General features: G+C 51.3%; 1 protein-coding gene across 1 annotated transcript in view; it reads left to right on the plus strand.

The window, feature by feature from the left end:
* Nucleotides 1-586: 586 nt before the first annotated feature.
* TEX264 (testis expressed 264, ER-phagy receptor) overlaps nucleotides 587-20,598 on the plus strand; it is a 126,566-nt gene continuing 106,554 nt past the window's right edge. The window contains exons 1-3 of the mRNA XM_037905330.2: nucleotides 587-755; nucleotides 4,324-4,396; nucleotides 6,177-6,465. Of these exons, the coding sequence (XP_037761258.1) occupies nucleotides 6,208-6,465 (258 nt within the window). The 5' untranslated portion in view covers nucleotides 587-755; nucleotides 4,324-4,396; nucleotides 6,177-6,207. The remainder of the gene's footprint in view (nucleotides 756-4,323; nucleotides 4,397-6,176; nucleotides 6,466-20,598) is intronic.

The following is a 20,598-nucleotide window of genomic DNA, read 5'->3' on the forward strand; positions in this document are numbered from 1 at the left end:
GCCTTGGATGCTCCTCCAACAGCACCGTTTTGCCCGGTGGCCCGGCTCCGGGCTGCCAGTGTGTGGGGTGTCACTCCTGTCCCAGCATTTTCTTCTGCCCCCCAGCATCCGGCTCTCATTTGGGCTGGCTGGGGAGCAGAGCTGGGAGGTAGCCCAGGGACCGAAGAGCCCCCTAAGATTGGCACGTTGCCTTGACAACAGACTGGCGGTGCCACCTCAGGCTCACCCATGGACGGGCCTGGTTCCAAGGACGGGCCAGCTCAGCGACCCCCCCAGACCAAGGCAGTGGCACCTCAGAGACCCCCCTCCCCTGCTGGTTAGGGTAGGGCCAACCCGGATACGCCCTCCCCCCCAGCGGCTGAGATGGCACCACTCCAGAGACCCCCCTGTGGCTGGGATGGTACAACCCCAGAGATCTCCGCCCCCTGCTGGCTGGGGTGGGGCCACCCCAGAGACGCTTCCCCCCCCGGGGCTGTGGCGGGGCCATCGAGGAGCCCCTCTATGCCGCCCTACCCAGGCCCCCCCCCCAGGGACGGGCAGCGCCACGCCCAGCGCGGCGCCCGCCCGCAGGCAGGCCGTGCCCGCGCACGCTCCGTCCCGCCGGGGCCCGCGCGCCTGTGTGGGGGCGGTGGTGAAGCGGGGGAGCCTCTTGCCGCCTGCCCGCCCGGGCGCGCCCCCGAGCGCCGCCTCAGCAGCGCCCGAGACTGAGCCAGGAGCGCACGGCCCCGAGCCGGCCCTGCTGCCACCGCCGCGGGGTGAGTTGGGCGCGGGACTGACCCCAAGGGGAGACGGGCCCGGCAAATCCCGGGGGGAGAAACGGGCGCTCAGGGGTGCAGGGGGAGTCTGGCACTCGGGGGATCCCTGCTGGCTTCGGGAGGAGACTGATACATTTGTTCGTCTCTAAGGTGGCCCAAGTCCTCCTTTTCTTTTTACTCAGAGCTTGTAAACCCTTGTAGACCAGCCTGCAGGGGATCCCAGTGTGGTGTGGAAAAAGAAAAGGAGGACTTGGGGCACCTTAGAGACGAACACATTTATTTGAGCATAAGCTTTCGTGAGACTGACATGCGCTGGGCAATCCCGGAGTTTGAGCAGTGTTTCCCAAGGAGGAGGGTTCGAGTCCATGGGTCAGCAGGGTCTCTGGCGGAGTGGCATGCGGTGCTCAGGAAGGGGACTCGCTGTGGGGCAAGTCTTGCTGGGCCAGGTGTTTGACTAGCCCCAAAGATTTCTGCATCTCTTTTGTCTGAGGAGGAGAAAATCTTTGAGGAACAGCCAAACACTTAGTATGCCAAAGTTCTTCTGAGGGTGACCAGTGTCCCCTCCCGCATTGATCATCCCCCCCAAATCTCCCCCTCCCCAATGCCCTGGGCCCTCCTCTGTGTTTTTTCTCTAGCACCCATCACCATGGTATCTGGGTGTGGGAGATTCCTTACAGTGCAACTTTCAGGAGAACCCAAACAGTATTTAAAATAAAAAAACCCCACATTTTCTCTTGCTGTGAACACAGGTGTTTCTTTATCAATCTTTGAATGGAAGCAAAAATTGATAATAACCAACATTTACCAATTTAAGTGAAGGCCCAAGAGTCTGTAATGAGCTTGGACCTCATTTGAATTAAAAATTCCAGTCCACGCTAGTCAGGAAAAGCAGGCTGGCAACAAACGTGATTCGCCCTGATTTGAAATCAGTATTGGATCCCAGTGGCATCAGGGCCCAAGGGCTCATTCCACTCCAGTTGCTTAGTCCTTACCTGAAGCCATAATCCTCTGTTTGTGTCATTACAATTAGCTGAACAGTTGTCACAGGAGATTACTACTCAGGTACGGAATAAGAATCTGGAGTGGGCAAACTCTGAAAGGAGCAGAGAAGCTGTTTTGATCCCTGGAATCCTAGAAACAGTCCCCAGCTGCCTTCCCCTTTCCTGCTGGTTAAAACATTGACACCCAGGCAGAACTGCTGCCAAAGTGTATGTGTTCCAAAGTTTTCCATAGAGCATCAGTGGCTCTTTAAGGAATGGAAGGAAAAATGCTTGTTGGCTTCCCAGACTGTGCACGAGCACTGTGACCTCATCAGGCTGGTACACGTGAACCAGGAAGCAGAACACAACTGAAATAAACAAGACAGGTTGGGAACTTGGGAGAAACTGAACAGCTGTATGAGTAGAGAAGGGGGTGAATGGGATTTGATAACAGATTCCAGTTTCTGGGCTCGTCAGTAACGTCTGTGCAGTGGATGAGCTGGTTAACTACATGGGGGCTTGGTTCACTTTCCTCTTCCTAATTTTTGACACGCACAGATTGTAGCCCTGTCTCAATTGTTCTGTGTGGCAAGCTTCCTTTCTTCTTTTTCTTTTGTGTGAGGTTTATGTGTGTGGGTGTGGTATAATCGGTGTGATTTGATTACTAACATTTGTATTGAGTAAGCTTTAGAAACAAACAAAAACATAGGACCAAATTCTGCACCCTGTTACCTGAGGGTAAATCCAGAATAACGCCTGAACATAGCCATTATATGAACAACATACCCTCATATCTCAATGTCTGTACTTTGACCCGTTAACCTTCTACCCTCAACTGGGGATATTGCAGATTATGTATTCTTTACGCCATCAGATCCTAAACCGAACTTTGCATCCCTTGATAATCTGTACGTTATTCCCTGATAACCAGAAACTTCTATGCTTGAAGTGAGCTTTAGCTCACGAAAGCTTATGCTCAAATAAATTTGTTAGTCTCTAAGGTGCCACAAGTACTCCTTTTCTTTTTGCTTAAACTCTGTATGGTTTTCTTTTTATTTTAACATCATCTTAATAAAATATTGATTTCAATGGAGTTCCTGCAGATTTGCCCCAGATTTAATTGATAGCAGAATTTGGCTGAAGTTTTGCCCCTTTGCTCGCTGCCCAAGTATGTACCCAGGAGGTCTGAGCAGGCTTGTTGTCAGGCGGCTAGCTTGAGCCGCTGCCTATGCGACCTAGCCATGTTGCTATTTTTAGCTGGAGCAGAATTAGCATGAATCTGTCCCCTGCACTGGGAGGCACGCTCCCAGCTGCAGAGTGGACATATCTTGAGATGCATTGGTGGAGCTGGGAAGGTTTGCAGAGCACCCCTGGTCATGGACTCACGGGTCGTGCCCACTCTTAGCCCCATGCAGTCCCTGGAGGGAACCCCTTTCAGTGAGACAGCCGTTCTCGGGGGTTAAGCCCCTCCACCTCCTGGAACTGCACATGACTGTTTCTCGCTGTGGGCCCCCTCAGGGAGTCCACTCGCTCTGGACCCCCATGGCCTCCACTCCCAGAGGGAATAATACAACCCTGTTCTCTAGACTGGAGTGACTCTCAGCCAGCATAAAACAGGAGGGTTTATTGAGTGTCTGAACACAGCATACGAAACTCTCAGGGCCCTCAGGTCTGGCCTCCCTCAGCACAGTACATCTGAGTCTCCCCTGCATCCAGGTGGGCTCTGCCTGCTCTGTCTCTCCAGCCCAGAGCCCCCCTGCTTCCTAGCTGGGCATCTGATATCACCGGCCCCAAACCCTGCCTGTGTCCATTGTCTTCTATCCAGGTGAACAGGGCCTCCTCTCCTCTCTTCTGTCCTCTGGCCCCCTTTGGCTGGAACCGCCTGGTCAGGTCACCGGGATCCTCTCTTTACAGCCCATTGTTCTCCCACTGTCCGGAACTGGCTGTGGATCCTGAACTAGGCCTTCAGGTCACCAGTCCCTGGGGTATCCATTCTCCAGGACATTGGCTGGGGTCCCAATTTCCATCGCCGGTCCTCTGTAACAACAAACTCCCTCTCCCATCACCTCTTTAAACCAGTAACAACCAGGTAAACTGAGTCCCACCCCCTCTGTATGCAAACCATTGGAAAAAACAAGGAAAAAACAAGAAAATCCCCCACTTCATCACACCCCTCTGTGCTATTGCTAGCTCAAGCCATGCCATCTGGCCTTTCTTGTCATGAAATGTTTGATCTTAGATTTTGGAAAGAAATCTCTGAATCTTTCTTTTTAAATTCCTCTCCAATCCTGAAGGGAGATCTGCAGCTTTCCAAGGTGATCTTTTTCTGAATGGAGTTCCTCAGACAGCTCTGATGTGGCTAAACAATCCCAAACTAAAGGGACATGCCATTCATCTCAAGCGGGCAGGGGGTTGGGAGTCATTGTTTGGAATCAGCGATCCTGATTCCTTTCCAAAAGGGAGCACAACAACTCACTTGTAAAGTGGTTGGCGTGGCTGTTTATTTCTAAAGTGTGTGTGTGGGGGGTGGTTTTCATGCTGCAGTTATTAATAAAGGAAATAACGATACTATCTCCCTCCTGTTTTAGGAACGTGGATCCTTGGTCAGGACTCTAGCAGAGACCATGAGCTGTTGCTAGTCTCTAGCCTTCTGACTTTCAGGTGAGTAGAAACATAAGACACAGTGGGTCAAATTCACCCCAGTCTAATCCCCCTGCAGTGAGTGGAGTTAGACCAGGGATGGATCTGGCTGACTTTGAAGTGTTTGGTCTTGGCTGTGCTTGCATTGATGAGGATAGCAGCAGGATTTGTGGTCAATGTGAGGCTGAATAAAGAAATGGCCAAGATGGAATTGTTTTTTCAGAGAAAGTAAATTTGTCCAATGTAGTTAAAGGGGTGCTGCTGAACTTTAACTTGGGTCCCAAATTTAGTTTCTGCTCAAAACCCCATGAGCATAGATATGGGGTTTTGGGGAAAATAAAATCAAACTTTTCTCTAGTGTATTTGATTGAAACTTTCCCCCTAGATTATTGGAAAGCTAAACACAACAGTAGCCTGCTTGTGTGTGAAAACCAGCCAGCAAAATTCACCACGCTAGTTTCATTGCTCTGAAGTGAAGAGAAGACAGAAAGCAAACAGCACAAATGGTGGAAAGTCAGTCACCATTTTAAAAGCTCTTACAGATTTAAAAATCAGGTGAAGAAATAAAGCAATTCTACCTTGACAGTGCCTCTTTAACGTATGAGGATGTTTACATTGTGCCTTTCGCTTCTGGCTGTGGTATGGTTAGAGTGATCTGGTTTTGGGACGGGTGTGAAGCACAGTTTAAAGTCACGTTGATCGTACTCCAGCCCTCTTTAAGAAGTGGGCCTCTGCTGGCAGAGACAAGAACTGGAACCCCAGAATTCTACCTGAGTTATTTGGATTGGGTCACCTCCACCTCCATCTGAGTAGCTTAAGATGTATCATGATTACTCAGAATTCCCTCTTATCCCTCCTGCACATAAAGGCTATTCCCTTCCAGATGCTAGTATAGATACCTGTCATCAACACATACCAATCTCAGACTGGCTGGGTCTTCATATTTATGGCATCAAGGAAGATGGTGTGAATTGAGAATCAAGCCTAGGTCAGAAACAGGGTAGCATTGTCCATTGTGTGTAGTTCACAATAGCCATCATCAGGATGGAGTTAAACATTAAACATAACTGATTATTTGTGAAAAGAAAAGGAGTACTTGTGGCACCTTAGAGACTAACCAGTTTATTTGAGCATAAGCTTTCGTGAGCTACAGCTCACTTCATCGGATGCATACACGAAAGCTTATGCTCAAATAAATTGGTTAGTCTCTAAGGTGCCACAAGTACTCCTTTTCTTTTTGCGAATACAGACTAACATGGCTGTTACTCTGAAAGCTGTGATTATTTGTGAGTTACAAAAAAAAAAAAAAAAAAGTGGGCCTCTTTCCACAACGCTCTTTGCCAATAGGCGAGATGAGAAACAAATGATCTCTTACATTTTAGTCCTTAACCTTCTGCCTTGTCCATTGTACCATAAATAAATCCTCCAGTGTCCTGGATTCCCAGCCTGGTTAGGTGTTGATCTCGCCTGGTTACATCTCAGGAAAGGGGGTGGAGCACCAGTGCTCTTCTGGTAACTGAGTGATAACAAACAATGTCTTCCAATCCCCTGGCCGTTTAACCTCTTAATTCCCAAGAGGCATTCAGGTGGCACAGTTTGCATGTGGTTACAAAAACTGAATGGTCAGCAGGGTGTGGGGTTAATTTGTTGAGTGCTTCTGAGCTGGCCTTAGTTGCATTCATCAACTGTGTGGAAAGCAGAGGAATTGGAAGAGGAGGGTGGCTGATGTTGCTGGAAAGTAGCTTTGAAGCTGACCACTGTCTCCTAAGGTTGGCTTAACTCTCCACTTTCTCCTCTTTAGTTTGTGAGGGGAGTTTGAGGCACCAGGGGCCATGGCGGACTGGGTGCTCCTTGGACTGATTGGGGCATTGCTTGTACTCCTGCTGCTGACTCTCTTTGGCTTTGCCATCTATTCGGGGCTCTTCTCGGAGGTGGTCGTGAGTACTGGCTCGCCCCCCATCCGCAACATCACCCTGGCATACAAGTTCAAAGTGGGGCCCTACAGCGAGTGTGGCAAGCTCTTCATGGAGAGCTGCAGCATCTCTCCAAAGCTCTGCTCCATCGGCGTCTACTACGACAACCCTCACACGGTAAGAACCAGATGGGAGCTCTCTGGAGCTGGCCAGGCCTGGAAGCCATGCTGCTAATACTCCTCCAGGATGGGCATACAGCTGTGGGAACTGGGCGGAGCTCTGAAATATGGGCCTCAAGTCTGTATATGGCAGAGAGGTCCCAAGCTGCTGGGGATCTCAGGCTAGTTTTAGGCATCCCAATAGATGAGTTCTATAATCCTCTGGGCTAGGTCTCATGGAGTTTCAATGGAGGCACTGTAGGGACAAGAGTCTGAGGAGGACCAATTGCAAGTGTTGAGGAGTTCTGTTTCAGTGGGGGAGCAGAAGTAAGATCTCCATATGACCCCTGCTGGGTAGAACACCCCTATAATTCTCTATGGAGTGGGGCTGGTGTACTAAACCATGGGAGTAAAGTATTGGATGCCAGATCTCCCTGTAGATGGAAGCGCAGCCTTCTCTTCTGGGCCGCTGTTTGATGTTCTCTGTGGTTAAAAGCAAATTGTCTCTTCCTCCCACTACATGCTTGCCTATGCATGGTTTCTGAGCCTTCGCTTACCTACCCCACCTCTGGCTTGCGAGGTGAGGTTTGAAGAGATTTATATCCCCAGAAGTGCTTGAGACTTTCAGTCTGCACTTTTCTGCTGGTGCTTGCTAATTGCAAGATCAGATGGTGAGTCCTAATGAGATCCTAAGCCTAATACAGGCTTCCCTGTAGAATAAAATGGTTCCCTCTGGCTCAAACTCTTCAGGTGGTGGGGAGAAGATCACTGTCTAATGGATGCTAGGCAGCAGGTTAGTACCTTAGATTCTGAGATTGACCTAATCCAGATGGCCAGTAAATCAACCTGAGTCTTAATTCCCAGGGGGATAAGTAGGATGAGTGACTGACTTGTTAAATGGCATCTGCCCATGATAGACACACAGTCTCACAAGTGATTCAGCAACACCCAATGTGACCTGTCAAGAATCCTGGGCGAGACTTGCCAGCAGCTCTGTGTGTGTGTGCTGGGGAGTTTGGGCTGTTGGACTTAGAGCTTAGACTGATAGCTCCTGCTTGGCTTTTCTGGTCCCTGCTGAGCTTGGACGACTGGTCTTGTGGTGCAGGAAACTGCCTTGAATGTATGAGGCCTACCCCTGTTTTATTGTTGGCTGGTGGTGCCTTTAGACAAGCGTAACGTGTCGCTCAGCCTGACTGTCAACATTCCTCTCCTGTTAAGGGGACGTCATCCACTTATACCTCACACTTCTGTTTGCAAACATTCTACCATCCAGCATTACCAGGGTCCCTGCAACCACTCCTGCTGGAGGAAATGGGAGGAAAAGAGCCTCTGGGTGCACCCGTTTGTTCAGTTTGTGCATTTAACAGCACTTGTCGTGGAGTCAACTTGGTGGCCCTAAGCCGCTCTAGCAGTCCCCATATCTGCCCCTTGCCTGGCCCCTTTACTCTCATTGTCCTGTAGCTCCATGCAGGCTGTGGGAAGCAGAGAATAGCCACAATGCAGTAGACTCCTGCCCCAGACTTGCCACTTCCCTCTCCATGCCTCCAGGATGGGAGCAGAAACGGGTGCTGACGAAGACCCCGTATGCCGGCTTTATGCCAACATGGCAGGGGGTGTGCGTTGGTGGTTGTTTCTGCCACCTGTAAAGTGTGGCACAGTTGGGCTGAGAGAGAGAAGGACTCCAAGTGGGTACAAGATTGGGCTGGAATAGAGTGGTGGCACATTTGGTGCTGGCAGGGGATCTGAGTGGCTGACTGCCCTGCGCTGTGACCGAAGGACTCTTCCCAGATTGTAAATGCTGCTGGAAAGCTTTGTCATCGTTTTGGCCCATCGCTGACTACTGGACATTAATAGGCTGTTTGTGGATAATCTCCCCTCCCTGAATTCCGAGGTGCCGAGCGTCTGCTCTTGAGTCAGGCCCACATTCACAAGTTGTACCTCTTGAGTTACGGGGAATGAATATTCCACAAGTGGTAGCAGGAAAATCAGGACTTTCAGTACAGGGTCACTCTTCCCAGTCGATCAGCCTTCAGGTTTACAGCCCTTCCTCTCCCCCTTCTCGCTGCAGCTGTCAGCCCTCTGCTTCCCCGACTTAATTCTGCAGTTGGGGATTGTTGACGTTGTCCTTGTTCCCATGTCAACGCCCCATGACATCAGGGACTAGAGGGTTATAATATCACAGCAGGAGCTGTTGGGAGGATGAACCCCTTATTCCAACATGAATCTCTTTAGTAACAGCCATGGGAGCATGCACAAGTACTAGCCACGGAGCTTGCTCTTGGGAGAAATTTCCTATGGAAGGCGCCTCCAGCATGGCCGTTCCTCTTTAAACAGCAAAGTGTATATCTGGCAGCTTTCAGTCTGAGCAGGGAAGGGAAACAGACTCTGGATCAGTCGCTGGGGTCAGCAGCATGGATGTGCTAGGAGCTGTTGAGAAACCCCTGCTCTCTTGGCATACTGGGGGTCCTCTTGTTTCCCCCCATTATCTGCCTGCTGGCTCCCTGGCTGCCTCCTGGGGAGACATCTTTGGAATCAGTTTAATTTCTTTTAGTGGGGTTATTTAATGTCTCGGACCCTGCTTCAGCCACCTCTGTGGTGGAACGTGGCAGCTTTTTAACAGTGCCCAGCAACGCTACACAGCAGTTTAGTACAGGAGACGAAGAAGGATATTGTATGGAATTGGGCCAGGACTTGGGGCAAAGAACCCCTCCTCTTTCAAACAGTGCCACAAGGGCCTTAGTGACTATAAATGGTCAGGACCTAAGGGAAATATATGGTTCCTCCAGCAGCAGACCCCAGCCTCATGCTGGGCCAGGGGGTCAGCGTTAACGCCAGGGGCAGAGAGCTCCACCTACTGAATGGCCAAAAGAATGAGGAGTACTCGTGGCACCTTAGAGACTAATAAATTTGTTAGTCTCTAAGGTGCCACAAGTACTCCTCGTTCTTTTTGCTGATACAGACTAACACGGCTGCTACTCTGCAACCTGTCACCATGAATAGCCAAAGCAGACTTTACAGGCAGGCTGGGCAGCGTAGTGGTAACCCTGAATCTCTCCTGCCAACGTTGTTGGTTACATTGGGGCAGGTGATAATACCACATTGGTAGGAGATGTTCTGAGCCATGGTACCTGCACCACTGCTGGGACAATTCCATCCGCCATGCCACAGATACCCAGGGAGAGCAGCGCCCTGCCCCTGGGAAAGGTGCTTAGCTCAGGCTGCTCCTCTTTTACTGCAATAACATGGAATCTCAATGTGTATTAAGGATAAGAAGCAGCAAAATGTTGTTGGACTTTACACTTCAGCTGGAGTTTGCCAGGAAAGAGCTTCTGAGCATCTGTGAAACATTCATTCAACAGGGCTGCTCTGGTCATATCTGCACAAGTCTCACCTCCCCAGCCCCCCATGGTCTGCACACATCCTTCCTCCCCCTCCCCCATTGTGGTCTGCACATAGCACTCAACACATCTTGTTAGGAAAGTTTTGTAAAGGTGCCTTTGAAAGCTGCTTTCTGCAAACACAGTTCCACTGGCTAGTCCCACGTTCACCCAGTTCTGCCCCATCCCTGCCAGCTGGCATCATCGCATTTGCAGACCTCTGTTTTACACCCCAGGTTCAAACAGGATTTATTGCCCTTGGGTAAGCTGACATTCTGCCTCCATAAATTCCCCCTCCAGCTTCGATGGGTTGCAGTATCATATTGGTTGGTGCCCTGTTCCATCCCAGAGGTGGCTGCATTGCAGGGTCCCTAGGTCCAGTCTCCGGTACTGCTTTGGGATCTGTTTGGCTCTGGCCATGTCAGATCATTCTCCACTTGTCCAGCAATGCCCTAGCTGGGGAAAAGGGAAGGCACCCTTCATGCTTCACAGAGGTGAGCTGGCTCTCCAGGGGGAAGAGGAATGCAGGGGCTCTGGGGTGCACTCACAGCAGAGCTCTTGGATAACTAATCCCAGCGAGGAGCGATTCTCCAGTCTCCTTGTTGATCTGGAAGGACTGAGCTCAGCCCCCCACTGAGCCCAGAGCTCCACCCAACACGTTGGCTTCTTAGTGCTGCTTCCGCTGGGGGGATGTGGGGCATGTACATTGGGTGGCCTTTAGGAGGATCTTCCCCCATTTCTGTGAGCTGGTTGAGCTCCCACCTCTCCACATCAGTTTTCCTTCTTGGTCTGAGGTGTCCCCATGGGGCATCGCCAGCAGCAATGCCAAGTGCTTTGGGTGCTGAATAATAACAGGGAGACCTTGGTCTCCAGCGCTGTCCATCTGGCACCATTCATTGACGCTCAGGATGTGATTCTGGGCAGGGCTGAGCACCACAACACCCCTTTGATTTCAGTGCTGCTTGTTGTGCTTGTGGGAATTATGATTTATATTGGTGTAGTGCCCAGAGGCCCCAGGCAGAATCAGGGCCCTGTTGTGCCTGGTGTTGCATGATATTATTGTTAATAATACTTTGCACTTCTACAGCATCGTCCATCCAAACACCTTCAAACACTCAAGTTGTACACAAACAGTGCATCAAAGCACCCATGTGAAACAGGGGGGTGGGATCCTTGTTTTACTGAAGGGGAAACTGAGACAGAGAGGGGCAATGTGATTTGTCCAAAATCACACAGCGAGTCAATGGCAGAGCTAGGAATAGAACCGGGCACTCCCGACTCGCAGTCCTCTGTTCCAGCTACTGGATAACAGCCTGCTGGAGAGACCTGGTCCATTGCCAGGTACAGTGCAGTGCTTGATGGGAGCACAGCACCCGAGATGCCTGCCAGCAGACTTTCAAAGACAAGTCAGGCCAAGCTATTGCAGCATGATCAAAAAACTCCCCATGGCATCAGCCTGCGTGAACGAACTCCTTTGCCAGTGCCCGGGCTGTAGATGAAAGGCAGCTGCTTGCCCTCTCCCACGGGATAAGGAAACTGGTTTTGAACAGGGTGTTGCAGTTGGGACGTGAAGCTGCCCCAGTAGAAAGAGGGGGATCTAGGTGGAAAATAGATTGATTTGCTGTATGATTGTCCCGAAAATAACGGTGCTTGAGTAAGATGAGGAATGGCTCAGGGAGACAGAAATGGTCTCCACCGTCTGTGTGTGTGCCCATGGTTGCTAGGAAGAGGTGACAGGGTGTGTGTGTGTGTGGTTGCTAGGAAAGGTGATGGGGTGCATGTGTGTGGTTGCTAGGAAGAGGTGTGGGTGGCATGGGGACGCTCGGAATGGAGGGGTGTGGGTGGCATGGGGCACTTGGAATGGAGTGGTGCGGGAGGCATGGGGGCACGTGGAATGGAGGGATGCAGGTGGTACAGGTATGCTCGGAATGGAGGGGCACGGGGCGCTCGGAATGGAGGGGTGCGGGTGGCTGGCAGGGGGCGCTTGCAATGGAGGGGCACGGGAGCGTGCGGAATGGAGGGGTGTGGGCGGCATGGGGGGGCGCACGGAATGGAGGGGTGTGGGTGGCATGGGGGGGCGCACGGAATGGAGGGATGCGGGTGGCATGGGGGGCGCACGGAATGGAGGGATGCGGGTGGCTGGCAGGGGGTGCTCGGAATGGAGGGGTGCGGGTGGCTGGCAGGGGGCAGTACAGACGAATAGTGAGGAAATCCATCACTCTGTGGATCTGCAGTGCTAAACCCTCGCAGAGGGCACAAAGAGCGCCCAGGTACTGGCAAAGCACATGGCTGTAGCTGTGGCAGTGGAATGGCTACAGTCTAGACTGTCACTCGGTCAAACAGGTGGCATTGGCTGGGGAAAGACTGTTTTCCTCACAGCCACCCTTCAATCCTATCTGTAAAATTACCTGGATTTTGTGCAGGTACTTCAATATCTGATCCTTCCGCTGGCGTGAGCTGTCCCCATCCATCTGAGGGAGAGTTGATTCTGAAGTCTATTGATGGCAAGTGAAAGGGACCTGTTCCACTGCTAATTATTTTAACAGAAACACCAACCTAGTCTGCAGCTGTGGGTGAAGATTGAGTAGAATACTGCCATTTACTGCCCTCTTCCACCCCACTCTAACGCCTGCAGTGAGGCTCCATCACCCTTCCCCGTTGTTTCCAAAGCAGCCAGGCTTGGGCGCAGAGGCAGCAGGAAGGAGGGGAGGTCTGCGGCCTGTGGGACACTGGAGCAGGAGGGAAGCTGAGCAGAGCCCAGGTAGGGGATGGGAGATCTGTCTGTGCTTTACTCTGAAGAGGCTGGACTCAGGTGGCATAGGTCTCTCCTGCCTGTGGGCCTAGCTGATTGTAATGGGTTAGTCGGAGAGGCCAAGCTCTGAGGCTTCTCTCCATCCAGCCCAGGCATGGGCCTCTTGCTTCACTGAGAGACTTCTGCCACTGCCATCCAGCTGGGGAAAATGTCAGGCCCAATCCCCTCTGGCTTTTCCCAGTTTACAGATCAGCAGAGACTTGGCTGGGAGCCCGGCAGGTGCCACCCCCAAGCCATTTCTTTTTTCCAGAATTCTAAACAGCAGCTGGAAGGGCTGCTGGAAGCAGACCCATCACCTCCCCCCGGTCCCTGTTTGCCAGCAGGCCTCTGGCTGTTGGGGAAACCTGAAAATCTGGCGGAACAATGAGTGCTTGCATGGACTTTTAATCCCCACTTATTCCTTATGAACAAAGGAGAGTGTGGTCATGGTCTTAGAACAGCGGGACTAGAATGCAGCATGGGCCACCAAGCCTTGTTTTAAGAAGACAAGCTGATCTTCCTGTTGGAGCACATCAAAGCAGCTCCAACCGTAGGGGGTGCTGTGGGATAAAGACAGCTTTGTACATTTCACTTGGTGGCTGTTTTCATTCAAGTAGCCCCGCTTCTGAGCAAAGACCGAATTGCCAAGCGCTGGTTCTAAGACACTCTCTGTCTGTTGCTCCTCACCATGGTATCGTTCCTCTGGGATGGGTTCCCCTGGCCCAGGCGGGAATAAGCGAGGTTGCTCCTACGTGAGTCTAAGCTGATTTTTCGGGCCTGTCCAGGAAGGACAGGCTGTGAGACCTTTGGAGGTTCTTGGAGGGAAGGTGCTGTAGAAACAAAGGAGAGGGCCAGAATTGGCCTTAGTGCTGAACTTCAGTTGCAGGGAGCTGGGGGCAGTTACAGAGCTCCTGTCCCTTATTCCACTGGGTGCTGAAACCCTCGTCTCCGGACTATTATCATTATTGTTATTTGTATTACGCTAGCCGCTAGGATCCCTAGGCATGGACCAGGACCCCATTGTGTCAGGCACTGGACAAACACAGCACAGCAAGATGGTCCCTGCCACAAGGGGCTGAGAATCTGAGTAGAAGGCAAGAGACAACCGATGGGTACAGACAAGGGGGGAGAACATGGAAACAGTGAACCAACATTGGTCTGTGTGATAGGCTGTGGTCTCAGCACACCAGCAGCCCAGCCAGGGTCCAGTTTTACATGGGTGAAGGAGAGCGTTCAGGAGGGTTTTGAAGTGGAACAAAGAAGGGGCTTTACAGATGTTTATGGTGAGTGCCCCCCGAGCATGTGGGGCAGCATGAGGGAAAGCAGGCGCGTGGGTGATGGAGACTGGCGCGTTGGGCCCATTGGAGGTGAGCGTCAGCAGCTTGCTAAGGAACGAGCGTGCCCCTGGCCATAGTCCGGTCTCTCTCCGTGTTAGTGCACAGGGTGGGTGTGCAGGCAGTGTTCTTGGAAGACAGCCCTGATCAGAAAGGGGAGGCCCTGAGACGGTTCTGCTTGCCTTTGGCTGTTTCTTAGCCTGCCACACTCCAAGTGCCATTCCATTGTGCATCCTCAGCACCATCGTCAGCTGTGTCCTGAAGCTGCCACCATATAGAAAACTCTGCAATATGTTCTGCATGCTCCTGCCAGCGTTGCTTGGGTTTGGTCCTCTCTTGTCCCTCTTTTTGTAGCAATACTTGTGTAAAAGAAGGTTTATTATTTACTGAGGGGTTGGGCTCAATCCTGGAAACCCCCATGTTGAAGTCAAAGGGGAACTGGGTCCTGTCACAGAGTGACTGGCCCTTTAAGGGGAGATGTGTCCTGCTCCACAGGGGATATCCTTTAATCATCTCCCCAGGTGGAGGGAATGAGCAGAGGCAGGTCATGTGGCTAAAATCCACCTTCAGATTGGAGATGAGAGAAGGCTGTAGTGGAAGGGAGATTCCAGATAGGAAACCCTGGGAGGTGCTGCATGATGCAGAGCAGGGAGGACTCGGAGGAGGGCTTTGTGAGCTGCTCTACAGCAAGAGATGTGCCTTAGCTCCCAGGTGAGGCTGGGGGACAGCCTGCATGGAGCTGGATCCAGTGAGGAAGGCTGGAGTGGGGAGAACAAGGCTGCCAGAGGAACGCCTCAGCAGGCCCAGGGCTCGGCAGCTGCTGAGGGTTGGGAGCCAGCTAGGTAGGTTGGGGGAATTCTTGTTTCCTTGTGACCTTTGCTAATAAACCCTGGCCCCAAAAAGGGATGTGACTCAACATATGAAAGAAAGCCTGTGCCAAAGGTATTGGGAAGCCCAAGGGGGAGGGAACTGAGGCAGCTGCTAGCCCAAAGCCAGCTCAGGTCTGCCGCAGCACTGCCTGCCTGATCAGCTGTAGGAGTTTCTGCCTAAATGCTTGGTTCTCATGCAGTAGCAGGGTGCTGGGTTTGGGTTCCCAGCTCTGCAAGGAGCTGGGCATGCCTCTGCCACACTGTGCACCTGGCTCACGCTAAAATAAAAGCCCAGCTGAGATCGGATTCCACTGGAAAACCTCTTTGGAAAACAGCAATGGAAGGTTTAGTCCTAAAGAGGAAGGAGACCTGGTGGTTAGAGAGCCAGTCTGGGAGACCTGCTCCTTTCCTGTCCCTGGATGACCTTGGGCAAGTCATAGCTGCTCTATGCCTCAGTTTCCCATTTGTATGTTGGGGGTTGTGAGGACAAAGACATTGGGATCAGGAGGTGCTGCGATGGCTGCTGTGGAGCTGGGGGCCATATGTGTACCTGACACAGAACCAGCTCTGCATCTCTCAGTCCCGCTCCATCGAGCTGCGCTAGAACTGGGAAGCAGCAAGGTTCCCTCTGCCAACAGCCGAAGGGCAAGCAGGAGCCAGCACGGCAGAGCAAACAGCCCAGATGTGCTTCTCAGTGCCACCCCTGCACCAGGTACGTCTGGAACGTCATCACTTCACGGAGAGCGTGCCTGGTAGGGGGGGCAGCAGCGGAGGTTTGTCCGGCCCCACATACCTGGTACGTTGGGCAGTGCTTAGTGATCAAACAGTCCGGTGGGGCTAAGGCTGATGATATCAGCTGATAAAACGGAGTGCATTTCACTGGATCCCTTTCTGGAGGTCGAGAGCGCATGACTGGGGCCATGCTCTCAGCTGGCACCTGTGTTTGTGCCTTACAGGGCACATCTGCCCCACCCCTTCCTGGGGCCAAGGCTCCCCGGGGCCCATGGAGCCAATGTGGTGCTGATGGGCAGGGATGAGCCAGTGCAAGGGGATGAACACCTCTTGTGGATCATGTGGCACGGCTCTGGGGAGGGCAGGCTTCTGAAAGTGGGGAGGTGGATCAGGGCCAGTGGATCCAGCCATTCTGCCTTGCAGGGAGGGCTGAGGAACAGCCTTGGGCCCCCATGACACCTTCCTAACCAGTCCCCATCTCAAGTGCCCATTTCAGCCCGGGGAAAGGTTGCCCTGTTGTGTGCAGATCAGGTCCTTGTCCCCTGGACGTGCCCAGTTGCTGACTGCTGAGGCAGGCTTTGCAGTGCAGGATGAGAGAGGCCTTGGCTAAAAATGTTCTCCAGGGACACCATCCATCTCTGATGTGTCTGTAGTTCCGGACCAACCGGCCCCCAATACATCAGCTGTCCCCCTCGGGGGTGCTGCCTCTCGCCACGGCCCCGGGGAGCCTCCAGAAATATTCTTTTCCAAATTGGGACTGCAGAAAAGAAGGGATCTTTCCCCACCCTGCTGCCCCCTTCCTATGTTCCCACTCATCCCTCCTCCCTGCCTCTGGGGTAATTCAGAGCCTCCTCCCCAGAAGGAACCCACTGCTTGGTAACAGAGGCTGCTCCTGTTCAGGGCTGGCCCAGTGTTCCTGATGGTGGCCAGTGGCCAGAAATAGATGCCTTTGTCATGAGACAGTGGAAATAGCTGGCTGCCTGCCTGGGGCTCTGTGGGCAGAGGATGCACTCTCTCTGAGCGGCTGGGGGCAGGGAGGACAGTGGCACCTGCCATGCTGTGGGGGAAAAGGGCCCTGGAGTCCAGCGCTCTAAAGTAGTACTCTGTTCTAAGCTGTTTAGATTCCCCAACCCCCAGGAGGCAATCCTGTTGGGTGTGGAAGGGTTAAGCACCAGGTGTTGGGCCCAACCATTGGCAGCAACAAAGGGTCAGTTACCTCGTGCACATAGGGCTTAGGAGATGTCAGGACAGTCCATAAATGAGGGGGTGTATACACCCAGAAAGCGGGTGGGGTGTTGCTTGGGGTATCCCAAAAGGTGTAACTAGGAGGAAGGGGAGAATGTTAACTAAAGAGTGAACAGAAGGAAAAACATCCTGCTAGGGTTGGGGATCTCTTAGGCTGTGGAATTGTCTTCCCAAGGAAGAGGGGAGAGGCCCCGTTGCTTGATGTGTTTCAGAGTGGTCTGGATAAAGCTCCAGTGAATGTCTAGCAGAGACTGATCCTTCCCAGGCTCCTGATGGGTGGATGAGATGATTCTCTGAGCACTGCCCAAGTGTATAGGACAAACGCAGACACTGCAGTCATGGCTCCAATCCCCAAAGCCTGATTTTCATGCACTCACACATCCACCCATCTGAACAACTTGAGACTTGTTTTCTTGGTTCAGTGACTTGACGTTTGTGCAGACATGCAGGATTTTAGAAGGGGAGGGAATGGCCGTTCTGGATCTCTGTTAATATTGGTTTGCTATTTAGGCTTAGAAGGAACATGGAGACATAGGCATTCCAGGCTGGATCAGACCCAGGGTCCTTCTAGCCTGCTGTCCTGTTTCTGATAGGGGCCAGCACCAGGTGTCGCAGAGGAAGGTGTAAAAACCCTGCAGTAGCAGATAGGGGTAATCTGCCCTCACATTAGTCTCATCCTGGTGTCTAAGGCCTGGTCTACACAACAGAGTTAGGTCGATGTAAGGCAGCTTACATCACCCTGGTTGTCAGTGTGCGCACTACAGCCTTGCTTCCACTGATTTAAGTGCCCTACTACACCAACATAATACCTCCACTTCCATAGGGCCTATGTCAGTGTAGTTAGGGCGATGCAGTGTCTGTATAGACACTGCATTGCTTACATGGGCTGCTAACTGTCATTCTTGTCAATTTCACAGGTCCATGTTGGAGCTGTGAAATTGACAAGAAGCTGGGCTGTCACTGTGGAAGGGGAGGGGCTCCAGCTAAAGCCTGGCTGCCCCTGGGCTTCCCGCTTCCAGTTGACCTGCAGCCGCCCTGCTCAGAGCCTGACTGCCCTCTGGGTCCCACTCTCAACCCAGCTCTCTGCCCAGGCTCCCCATTCTGAGCCGGGCTCTCTCCACTCTGTACTTAGCTCCCTGCCAAGAGCCCAGCTGCCCCTGGGCTCTCAGCCCCCTCCCGCCACTGACCCTCTTAAGTCAGTGTAAGTGCTCCTGGTGAGGACGCGCACCATCTACAGAAGCAGGGTAGTGTGGACATCAACCACCACAGTAATTACCTAACATAGGTCGACTTGCATTTCTAGTGTAGACATGCGGCTTAGCCCCTGACACCCGAGGTTTAATATCCCTTCCCAAATTTTCATGTTTAATAACAACTCCTCTGGTTCTTCTTGTTACCCATAATCATGTCCAATCCCTTTTTCAATCTTGGTAAGTTCTTAGCCTCACCGACTTCCTACGCCAATTACTTACTGCATGGCTGAATTAGTTTGTTACCTGTTTGTTTGACTGGCTGCCCGAGTTGAAGCAGTAACTGTATAGGAGCAAAAAGAAAAGGAGTACTTGTGGCACCTTAGAGACTAACAAATTTATCTGAGCATAAGCTTTAGGTCTCCTAAAAGTGGCAATTCTTCAACAAAAAAACTTCAGAAACAGACTCCAACGAGAGACTGCTGAATTGGAATTAATTTGCAAACTGGACACCATTAACTTAGGCTTGAATAAAGAATGGGAGTGGATGTGTCAGTACACAAAGTAAAACTATTTCCCCATTTTTGTTCCCCCCCACCCCCGCACTGTTCCTCACACATTCTTGTCAACTCCTGGAAATGGCCCACCTTGATTATCACTACAAAAGGTTTTTTTTTTTTCTCTCCTGCTGGTAATAACTCACCTTACCTGATCACTCTCCTTACAGTGTGTATGGTAACACCCATTGTTTCATGTTCTCTGTGTATATAAAATCTCCCCCCTGTATTTTCCATTGCTTGCATCTGATGAAGTGAGCTGTAGCTCACGAAAGCTTATGCTCAAATAAATTTGTTAGTCTCTAAGGTGCCACAAGTACTCCTTTTCTTTTTGCGGATACAGACTAACACGGCTGCTGCTCTGAAACCTGTATAGGAGCACTTCATGTTGCTGGGCAGTGATTTCTGTCATTGTACGATTGTTTAAATGTGAGGCACCCGTAAATTTGTGTGTGTGTGTGCTTTTGTTTTTGACACCTGAAGTAAAAAGTAAATATTCGATCACACCACTGCTTCACGATATGACAGTTGCACTGTTATGCCTGTCATGACCCTCAGGTCTCAAGCCTGGGGTAACGGGGAGTGGCCCCACTCAACCCTCCACCTGTTAGCCTGGGACCCATGAAGCTCAGCCCCAGTTTGAGGCTCCATCCCGAGGTCCTGTTGGCAGAGTCCCGGAGCAGCTGATTGGCCTGCTGGCCCTATGTAAGCCAGCAGCAGGATTGGAACAGGAAGCTGTTTGAACTGGGCTCCATCCTGCTCTGGACTGTTGTGCCTTGTGTTTCTGGCTCCAGCTCTGGCTTGATTTCCTGGCATCCTGAGCCAGCGTGACTCCTGGCATCTGGCTCGTGATTCTGATCTCCAGTTTGTCTCCTACCTGTGATCCCTGGTATCCTGACCTAGCCTGACTCTGGTCCCAGTGTGTGGTTCTGACTTCCTGGTATCCTGACCCAGCTGACTCTGTCTCATGACTGTGGACTGCAGCTCTGACCATTAGGTCTGGACGCCTGTGACCTGGCTGTGACAGCCTCATGAAAGGTTGAATTATTTGCTACTGACGTTAACTAACCATCAAACAATCTTTGACATGCACACACTTAGTAGCTCCTACATAATATTTTCAGAATAATGGAGAAGGGATTTAACAGAAAAAAATTAAAATTGAATACTTTCATTCCCAGTTGTAGAGGCAAGGTGGAAGAGGGAATATCTTTTATTGGGCCAACTTCTGTTGGTGAGAGATTCAGACTTGCGTGCTCTCACTGATTTCTTCAGGTCACCCACTAGTCTCCTGGGACGCACAATGCTAATCCCAATATAGGTCCCTATCGCCACCTGCTGGAGAAGGGATTGAACTGTAGTGCCAAAGCCACAGGGCAATCTTGATGCATGTATTATTCAAAGTAAACAGAAGATTGCCTGCTAAATTCACTTAAAAATTAAAAAAAAAACTAATGAGCTGCCAAGGCTGTGCTGCTAGCAATTTGCTTTTTGTTTAATAAAATCCTCTCTACTTACAGCTTAATTTACTTCACTCAGTATTTATCTTTGTTTTATCTGCCTCAAAACAGGAATTGTGAGTACTTAAATAAAGGGATTGAAAGGATGTTTCATTTTCCTGGAGCTTGGCCTCTGCTGAAATGCTCTTTACTCACTTCTTAAAGCAACAGTTTCAGAATTGTGACAGAGATTCCTGCAGCGACAGCATGTGGGGAGATGTCTCTTCCATCTTTCAGACTCATGAGCACTTTAATAATAATTGAGCCCATGTCCCCAGGAATCAGTCCAGGATTGGACGCTGCAGACTATTCTCCACAGCTTTGTCTAGTTTTAAGTGATTCAAGCAGTGGGGCTTCTCTGATGTCCCTTGGGAGACTGTTCCACAGTTGTATGTATCTCACTGTTAGTAAGCTTTCGCTGCTATTTTGGCCTAAATTGTCCTTTGCTCAATTTCAGCCGTGATTCCTAGTTATACTTTAAGGGACTGAATAATTCCTCTCCTTCCAGGGCTTTACATCCTTCTAGAAACAATAGTCACATCTGCCTGGATGGAGTGT

The sequence above is a fragment of the Chelonia mydas genome, chromosome 7 (assembly GCF_015237465.2).
Source record: "Chelonia mydas isolate rCheMyd1 chromosome 7, rCheMyd1.pri.v2, whole genome shotgun sequence".
Taxonomy (NCBI): domain Eukaryota; kingdom Metazoa; phylum Chordata; order Testudines; family Cheloniidae; genus Chelonia; species Chelonia mydas.